Source organism: Alligator sinensis, unplaced genomic scaffold, assembly GCF_000455745.1.
Source record: "Alligator sinensis unplaced genomic scaffold, ASM45574v1 scaffold74_2, whole genome shotgun sequence".
Taxonomy (NCBI): Eukaryota; Metazoa; Chordata; order Crocodylia; family Alligatoridae; genus Alligator; species Alligator sinensis.
The window spans coordinates 913052-923459 of NW_005841931.1; the positions used below are offsets into that span (position 1 = coordinate 913052).

At 41.9% G+C, this 10408-nt stretch overlaps 1 protein-coding gene across 2 annotated transcripts in view; it reads right to left on the bottom strand.

Moving 5' to 3' along the window:
* PARPBP (PARP1 binding protein) overlaps positions 1-10408 on the bottom strand; it is a 62226-nt gene that overhangs the window by 42742 nt on the left and 9076 nt on the right. For both annotated transcript variants that reach the window (XM_006019510.3, XM_006019509.3), the window contains exons 5-6: positions 9967-10137; positions 3500-3654 (exon numbers count right to left, since the gene is read on the bottom strand). In XM_006019510.3, the coding sequence (XP_006019572.1) occupies positions 3500-3654; positions 9967-10137 (326 nt within the window). The remainder of the gene's footprint in view (positions 1-3499; positions 3655-9966; positions 10138-10408) is intronic.

The window sequence follows — 10408 nt, forward strand, 5'->3', positions numbered from 1 at the left end:
CCTGCCTATGCAGGGGGTCGGACTCGATGATCTATTGAGGTCCCTTCCCACCCTAACATCTATGAATCTATGAACTGCACTCACTGGAGGCAGAGGATCAAATCCCAGCACAGACTCCCTCAGTGTGGGAGGTAAACCATTTGCATCCATACACCTCTCAGAAAAGTTTTAGAACATGAACCCTGATGCTTATAAAAAGCACTTAACTACCTCGTATGGCACCTTTCAGTGTCCTCTCTCTGTGGTTGCTCTTTCTACACAAAGTGAAATGCACAAGCCAACTTTTCCATTTAACTCAGTCCAAGAGTAGGGTAGATTAGGGGAAATTTATCTTTCCCTCATACCAATTTTACAGCTTAGAAAGTCCATGCACTCTTTTGGTCCAACAGGAACTTTATTTATCTTCTCAAGGCAGAATTCATCTTTATATTACAGTAGCCCTCATATGTAGTGTAAGGGACAAAAGCAGAAGCAGGCAAGGACCTCATCTTTGGTGTCTAAACATCTTCAGGGTTGATTTCCTCCAGTATGAGTTTACAAGAAATTACAGATTTTTCTAGATTATACAGCACATGGACCAAGTGATGGAGTCCATTTTTCAGACGTCTTATTCTTCCCAAGATTTTCCTTTTCTGTTGATACAGGTTGAATACGGTTTTGTCCTCCCCTTAATTATTCTTTAACATGAGAGAATTGATCCGATGACATTAGTTTCTCCTTGTCCAATGAAAGACAGTATTTATTTGACCATGCCTTCAAGAAGTACCGAAAGGCAGTCAAACCATCCCCTTCCTTGCTTTCAACCCCCAAAATCCAGAGTGAGTTAGAAAAGAATAGAAGCAAAATTCAGTGGTTATTTTCTGACTATCAGTAGTGGAAACTTATTAAGAATCAAAATAGATCTTAGTTTCATATCTCTGTAAGGTTACAGAGTGATTACAAAATAGGTTCCTTTGGAGACCCACAAAGGCGGCCACCTAAACACTGACAGTGACCATACAGCTACCAAGGTATGCAGAGACACTGACAAAAGCATTTTACAACTTGAGAATATTGAGGCATTTGGAGCCAAACAGAAACGACTGGAATAAGTATGAAGGGGCAGCTGGATTGGTCTCTGGGGAACGAAATGGGGGGCATACGCAAGAAATCACATATTCACATGGGTCTAAATGCACACACAAAAGGTAATGTTAAAATCTCAAAGAGAGCTGGTCCTGTTTTTTCCCAGAATGAAAACAGGAACTAGGACCCCAAGACAGATAGGCAAACATCAGCAGGCAAATGCATTAGGAACAACTGAGTATCATAAAGCAGGGTTTGACAACTGACAGACTCCAGGCCAGTTCCGGCCTACCAAGCATTTGCATCGACCTGCAGCACTGGGACATCAATGGCAAGTCGTATGGGAGGGGGAAGCAGTAGTGTTCTTCTATCCTTGAGCAGTTTTTCTGCTGAGCTGCCTGTGGCCACCCCAGCCCTCCCTCCTCTCTCTTGCATGCTGCCTTCTCTTGCAATCAAATTTGTTACAGATAGAAGCCAGCAGCTAGGGATGGCAGTGGCTGCAGTAGGGGGGCAAGAGAGCAGAGGGCTGGGACAGCAGCAGCTGCGTCACAACCAGCACCCTACTTTTGACTAAGCCTGCCTCAGCTCAGCCTGCTGCTCCTTACAAGTTTGCTGATTCCTATTGTAAAGGATTTCCAAACTTTGACCATTGTCTAACTGGATATTCCAATATAATAAAAGGCTTGGTCTGTCTGTGTGTCTGTCCATAACGCTTCTGACCAAATGCACGTGCACCACCGAGAGGGCAGATGGCGATTGGCTGGGCAATGCATGGGCCTAAGTTTGAGCCAATGCCAAGGAAGTTTGGCAGCAGGGAACACACCCTGGCCATCCCAGCAGTGGGGCTTCCCCCTTGCCCAAGGGCGATTGGGGGGGGGGGGGGGGAAGAAGTCATGGTGGCAGCACCCCCCAGAACAGCTGGCAAGGAGGGGGAGGCAGCGGGCAGGTGGACACAGACCAGGTGGACCCAAAGTGGCAGGTTGGCGGGGGACGACAGGGCCGGATGCAGGGTTCCAACCCTGCCAGCTCCCACCCCCCCCTTCATTCTTGACAGGTAATTTGCTAGTCAATTCATAATGACTATCCTACATTGCTTTCTTCTGATACTTATGCAGAAATGAAAACAAGGCCAATGAGAGGTAGCACTAGCATTATGCTTGCTACAAAGAGTTATTTTCCAAGGAAGCTACTGGGAACTCAAAAGAAGAAACACTAATCATCTTTCTTCCACTGCAAACAGGTATTGGGACAGAATAAATATTCTTTTAAATAACATACAATATATAAATGGTGTATATGAGAACATTAAGAGCAAAGAGTAAAAACAACATTTTAAAGAAAGGCACAAGAAATTCTACAAAAGTGGCCTGAACAGTAATTCAAATAATGCTGCCGACTTGTTCATCACATGTCTTCTACTTTGATACGTAGGTTAATCAGAAAACAAAAAAGAAAAAAAAAAAAAATCAAATCTTCTTTAGGAAAGAGAATAAGAGATATAATCCATTTCAAGCATAACATTTTGAACTATTATTCTGATTCACCCAACAGCGACATGGTTATTTAAATATTACTTATGAAAACAGTAAAAATTGGTTTGCTGATTCCTATTAGGTTTGGGAAAATTTAGCCTTTTTCCCCCATCCCAATCCAATTAAAGCATTTTAAGATGGTTACCCACACCCCAGACATTTCTCTAGGTTACTAATACCTCACCCATGTGTCTATCCCAAGAGAATTCAGCCTCAAACCTCTGAAAACACAGATTATCCAATAGTCCCTGCATGCTTCTCACAGCAAAGAGATGAAATACAGAGCAGTCTCTTTCACATAGGAATCCCATAACCAGAATTTGAGACCTATTTCACTGACATGTACTTCTAGTCAGCAAAGTATTTACACAAATATCTAAATAGAAGTAGTCAGACTTCATTGGACGCAGTTTATCTGTTTCAATATGGAACAGATAAACAAGATGCATCAGAGGTTAAGTTTGAATAACAGTTTAGGTGATGAATGGAGAATTATCACATGTATATGAGGGTGTCTATAGTGAGATTATCGAAAAGGTAAGTAGTTATGAATTAGAAGGAAAAAAAACCTGAGGCACATTCATGGAAGCATTATTTGTTTTAATCAAACTCAGAAACCTGTGGATGTTTTGGTGGTTTACCTCCCTTTACAGAACCACCTATGTTATCAGTATCACGTATGCACTGATTTAGTTAATGGATTTAAAATAAATACAAGCCTCAACACTTGGGAATTCACTTTATCAAAGTGCTCTTACCAGTCTCTAGCAGTTATAAAATAAGGCATAAATACTTACTTTTCTAAAAATGGTATGTAAATAAGCAATTATTTTGAACGTTTTAAAAAGCATATATAGCAAATAAAAGCAGAAACACTAAATAAAATAGAGAAATTCCAGTACCTTGGATCCAGGACTTCACCGACAATTTCTTCCAGTTTGTCAATAAAATTAACAAAGTCTGAAAGTCCCTTTACATGGGTCCCTAAAAGATCAAACAGTGAAGGTGCATAACCTTTGCCTCCAAGTTCTATGGTTCGGATGAAAGATGTTGCCACCTTTTAACAGAAAAATATTTAGTTAGGTAAAACTGTAGTGGGAACAGAAGAGTAGAAAGTTAGAAAGAGAACGTAAGTTAACCATTTTGAAGAAACAATCCCTTCTCAACACAAATGGGAAAACAACAGGGCACAGAAGTTACTTACCTGTAAATGGAGTTGACGGTATGTTACCCCTCTATACTACCCATGATGCACACCCCATGGATGCACATTCACCTATCATTATTCGGCTGGGGACTTTTTGCCTTAGCAATAGCCATAAGGTGCACTGTAGCCCTCATTCCAAGAGGATGAAGGGCAGTATGCACTTTCTATTTCTCAGTTTCCTCCCAACTGCAGAATTATGCACTGCATGCGAGTCAGAGGAAGAGGGAAACAAAACACAATGAAGATATGCACATGAACAACAACAATATATCTTGGAGAATCTGAGTCACTGGTAAGTAACTTCTTCATCCTTTAAGCAACTGTCCAAACCAGTGCCCAGTTACTGGGAGGGTCAGAGTTCCCTATGTGAAGAATGTCTGAAGAACCACCTTACCAAATACAGTATCACCCCAGGGGGCACCTGTAATTACATAATGTTTGGCAAAGGTATGTGCCTGCAGGTCAGAAGATATTGATTATGGAAGCTGCACAGAAATGTTATGGAAGTTGTTTTGGCTCTAATCCTTGACAGCAGTTCCACTTCAGTGGTCTCATAACACAGGTAACCAAAACCCAATATCCAAGAGGGACAGTGGCTGTACTGGTACTTTTCTGCCTTTATATCCTTCAGCTAAGGAAGGAAAACAGTTGAAGACTTTCAGACTTAGTCGTGTGCAGATAGAAAGACAGGAAGAAGTCTTGAAATGAATACTGGCAAGTTGATTTGTTGGCCAAGGTGAAATTCAGCAACCACCATTAATAAAGTTAGGATTGGTCCTTGAATAAAGGTGACCCTTACATGAACAACAAACCTCTACTTGACTCTAAAAAGTATGCAGAATGAAATGAAGGGAACACAGGGTCTGGGTAAAACACTCTTCTTCTGACCTGGATAAGCTGGTCTAGGATCAAGAGTAAAATCATGGGGTCAGCCAAGTCCAGAGTAGAGGTTCTGAAGGAACATGAAACCACACTGCTGTGGTGGACATGATGAACTGCTGAGGAATTGACTGTGCCAAGGAGCAAGAGAGTCAGTGCACAAAGTCTCAGCATGCCCAGCCCAGCTGAAATCACAACTAGATCATGACACAGAAAGAAAAGTCAGAATCACAGAACTGTTCTGTTGAGATTCAGAAGAGCTGCTGATGAAGTGGAAGGAGTGGGGGGCACTGATGGCATCAGCATCCTGCTTCAGAGCAGAAATAAAAGCAGAGCTGGAGCCTTGATACCATTCTTAAGGGGACATAATATCGCAGATTTAGATGGGGAAGGCCATAACACAGCAGGTTTCCTTGAGGAGTACAGAAAAACTTAATTGAGGAGCTAATTTTAGGGCTCCAAAATACCTCCTTAAGGGATCCAATTGGAGGGATGCTCTTGTAAAGAACTGGTACAAGCAGGGCTGGTTTAAGCATACAGGCAAGAAGCTGCCTAGGGCAGCAAAAATAGTAGCCTACATGGCAGCCTAGTTTGCTGCCCCCTACAATTTGCAATTTTGTTTGCCTAGCTTGGCAGAAATCCTTGCAGCAGTCCTGGGTACAGGAGAACATGCAGTTCTCAACTGAGTCTCTCATTCCTGAATCCGAAATGAATCCCATGGATTTACTACAGAGATGCATCTGAAGTTGGATTTCATGCTGCTTTCAGTCCTGGAATATAACAGACCTTTATATGAAACAATTTCAAGGAATATAACACTTCTGCAAGACACCAGAAATCTGGTGCATCTATCAGATACGGTTACAGCAGCATCACAGGTCAGACAGTTATGATTCTTCATATTTAACAAGGTTTAAACAAAGCATTCTGAAAAGAGCAACAAAACATCATAACACCACCACGAACTCCTGGTCTCTGCATATAAAGGAAATAAAGCTACCTCCTAAATTCTCTATGGGAAAAATGAAGCCCATTAAAATAAGAAAATCATGTTGTGAAATAAAAGTAAAGGAAGGATTGCGGGGGGGGAAGGTGCCAAACCCCAACTGAAAGAAAACTGATAATAAAGACGCTCTCTTTTTCTCTCTCTCGGCCTGGTGAGAAGGATGGCTGCCTTCTGCCTGCAAGCTCTTCAGAGTCTGCTCTTTGCTGGGGAACAGCTCCCTTAGCAACTGCTGACCTTTGCTTTCCTGCCTCAACCTTGATCAGGAACTTTCTTGTTGATTTGCTTTGACTGAGACAGCCTGCCACCCTTCTATTGCAGTCTCCCCTGGGCCTGATGTGCCTGCCTCCAACCAACACCCCACAGAAACCACGTGCAATTTCCCTGAGTTGCTGCAGCAGCCCCTGCTCCATAACTTAGTCTTGCAGCAGGTGGCATTGAGACTCACCTCCAGAAGCCTCATTGTTTCCTTGATCCAGTCACACACTATCAAACTGACCCTTTTGAACTCAGCTCAGGTCTGCTTGGTGCTCAGCCACAGCCTGGTTTGCACCGTGTCCATTTTGCTTTGTGCCTCTTGGCTGAAGTGAAAGCTGCCTTCACCATGGATGCGCTTGCCACCCTCAAAGACTATCTCCACACACAAAAAGCCCTCCCCTATGGCAGCTCACTAGCCAGACCCCCTCTATCAACTATTTCTCCTGCTATGGACAGTAATGAGTGGTGGGCCCAGCCCTCTGCTGTCCCTCTCCATGGTCAACAATAGTGATGGCATCTACCTTAAATTCCTGTCTGGGCACTGGATGATGTGAACAGTCGAAGTATATTATGCCCACGTCCTCACCACCTGCCCTAACATGACAGAGACAGCGCCTAGTAGCAGCAACACCAGACCACGCCTGTCCAGCCTTATGTACCCTGTACAAGATACCCATTGCCAAGAGAACTGGTAATCTCTAGTGGTAGCTGTTGCATGGGGCCCCGGCCACAGGTATCTTTGTCTGCCACTTGGACCCAGCAGCAGCAGCAGCATACCTTTTCTGTAAGGAAGAGGGAGAGGAGACCTCTTTCTATGCCTTTCTGGACTGCTCTCTGCTGCAGCTGCTCTGTCCTACCCTTAGTACCCTCTTTGACATGCTGAATTTTGGAATTCACTAAGACGGTGTACATCTTCTCTATCCCATACTGAGTGGCTAAGGAGGGCATGATCTGCCTGGCCAATTTCCTGCTCAGCCAGGGCAAGATGGCAATTCTGACAAGCTACATAAAACAGTTTGCATGGACTGGTTCCGATGATGCCCTTCAACTGTTCCACTTCTTGGTTCAGACATGTCACATTTGAATTTGGACACTTGACCTTGCAACAAAACATGGACCAGTTTGTGTTGTACTGGGCCATCAAGGAGGCCTTCTGCAAAGTGGAAAATGAACAGCTAGTCCTACATAAGCAACCCCATGTGAGGAATGGGGGAGAGGGTTTCAATCTCCAGTGACACTGTATTTGCTGTTGCTGACAAGTGTTTCATGTTGAGCCCCTGGGAGGGCCACATACTTTTGCATTTTCACCACTTGTTTTTGATGCAATATTTATATAATAAAGTTTAAACATCAAAATTAAAATGTGTATGCTATTTTTTCTTTGCAAAACACAAAAGTATAGCAATAACAGTAAGAAAAAAGATTTTAGAAGGAAGGTTTTGAACAAGTCTACAGACTGTAAACACAAATTAACAAAAATATATAATCTGTAGACAAGACCATTTAGAGGGACTAACGAATAGGAGCACTGCTCTTTATCCCTTTAGCACAGGCCAGAAAGATGCACGTCCTATGGCAATTGCTAAAGCAAAGTCTCTAATCAAATGTTTGAGGTGCATATTCACCTCAGTAAGCATCTGCATATGAACAGTTCTGCAAAGGAGAATGATGACTCGTATTATAAACAGTTCTAGCAAAGTCAATTGAATGACTTGGTGGTAAATATTGTTCCCGAAAGCAAGCATTTACAAGACCAGATCTTAAAACTGGTCACAAGTTCTGCAAGGAAATTATTAAATTGCACCTAGTAATTCAGCATATTAGCCTCTCTGTCAAGTTGAGGTAAATTTTGAGGATACTTATAAATGTGATAATTCCAGATGTATGCACTTAAGTAACATTTTGCATGTGAGCTGAACCTCAATGAGACCTCTTACATAAGTTCAGAAAGTATCTTATGACATCTAAAATGTGCATCTAAAAAGTCGGTTCCACCAGTGGACTATTTTTCAGAGGCACTAAGTGCCAACACATTCCCTGCAGTGTAATATGGAAGTGGAATAAGGACTGCACATGTACAAAACTACAAAAACCAGGTGAGTTTAAGTGTCTAAGAATGGATTTAGGTACCTAACTTCCAACACTCACTTCTTAGTTTTCATATATTTATAAAGTAGCTGAAGAGACTCTAAAAACAATAGTCTTCCCATAAACAAACACAAACTTATAGAAGTTTTCAGAACTATTAATTGTGTACTACCTTTCTAGAGACATAATATTCCATCTGTAGGGCACAACATTCACTATGGCACACAGTCTTAAACTTTATAATATAAGAGCTTATTTGTTTTGCCCCATGACTTGAAAAAGGAAAATGGGAATTACTTTAGCAAAAAATGAAAGACCTGCCAATTTTCATGTCTCTGCTATGGATTGTGTGTGGTTCACAGGGGCTTGTCTCCTCAATGGAAAATATTTTGGCTTCATGAAACTTCTCCAAAGCAAAGATGCCAAGAGAAGGCTTCTGAACACAGAAGAGAAGTTTCCCTTTTGGCAACCTTCAGACAGAGTGCAACAAATCCAGTCCAAACATACTGTTTTTATACAATATTAACACAATATTAGTAGCTAAAATAATTAATCCTAGAACTGTGGTTTCACAAATATTTCCATACTTATTCAACCATAAAAAAAAAAAAATCATGAGAGTTCAGCTGCCTCAGCATAAAGGAATTACCTGATAGTAACGGTGTTTCTTTGAAATGTTGTTGTCAGAATAGATCCCTCTGGACTAAATGAGAGCAGTAAGGGCTCTGCATATGCCTTATGCTCCTCATTGCTTCCTTAAGAGGGCATAGGGGGGCAGAGCAGTCATGACCCTCCCTAAATTCCACAATAATTTGAAGCCAATGGTAATTGGAGACTTCAAAAGTAGGGGTGGAGGGCAAGTTATTGGTGTCAATGTGGATCTTGTGTGCCTTGAAGTCACACAGAATTATTAAAGTGATTGTGGTTCTTCAGTGTGGTTGTCATCAGTGTGGAGCAAGCTGCACGCGAGCCCATGCAGGTGAGACTGGATTCCTTTAATAAGAAGTGTTTTTTGGAGCCATGCACGTGCCCTGTGCCCTCTTATGCTCCCTACGCAACCATAAAGGATGGACCATCTGCATTGCTTCCTCAATAACCTGCACCTCTAAGCCCATGAGAACTAACAACTCCAAGATTAGCATTGGACCCATGCCGATTACAAAACATTTTGAAGAACTGCAGTTACTGTGAAGCAAGCACGAATTTGTTTAAGTATGTGTCAGTGTGGACCCCATTGTAAGTAACTGGTAAGAAGTATCTCCCTATACAGAAGATCGAGAAGTCAAAACAGTTCTATTGAATAAGTATCGTAACTACTGATCTTTCAAATTTGAACATCTGCTTTGGCTACCATGCGAAGAGCAGTGTTATACAGTCAACTGCAGCATGTAAATGTTTTACAAATCTCCGGAACAGACTGGAGCCTCAGGGAGGCCAAAGAGGCATGCAGGGATTCCAGAAGCCTGGAGAGAAGGCTTTTTTGCACATCCTTCAGTCTCCGAAACTTGCCAAGGACAGCCTAGTGCACAGGAGACCAGGTGTGCCTTCAAAAGAGGTGACAGGCTCATGGTTTGTTTGCCAAAGTCAACAAGGTTTCTAGGCATTGCACAGCTGGAGTCCCATTTTTGTAATATGCTTCTCACAACTATAAAAAAAAGTTATATATGCACACAAATTTACTTGTCCACTTTTAAACCTCCTGTGCAAGTATACACTCATACCATTTCACAAATCCTATGCATCTTGTTCCAACTTAAAATCTAGATGGGGGGAGGGGTGGGGGTGCCGACGGTAGGCATTAGCTCAACCTTGCTTTATACCCTGAAATAGCCTTGAAGGGAACCACACAGGTTTTTATCATACTGTTTCATTACTTTGAATGTATAACAAAGACAAAATATTGAAAAAATTACTACTGGATTTGATATACATACCAAAAAAATGGACATTTGTCTTTCTTGTGCAGCGTGCTTCAGGTCAGTGAAAGCTTCTCTTCCAAGCCCTCTTTCAGGAACATTTAGAACATGAGCCAACGCCAGATCATTCTTAGAATTCACCAACAGGCTTAAATATGCACAAAAAAACTTCTTCACCATCAGTAGCACCTGCATAAGAAGGCAGCAAGGAGAAGAGCAAGAAAGCTTGATAAATTTTCATTTAAAAAGATATTAATTAGATATCTGCCAAAGTAACAGGTCTAAAAGAGTAAGAATATCATATACACTGAATTCCAAGATACTGACTTCTAAAAATAAGACAACTATGGAAAGATGGATAGAAGCAAACATGATGAACATACAATATTTTTTGGGATACTTACTCAATTACCACTTGACATTTGAGATTTATTTCACACTCCCCCCCCCCCCCCCCCCC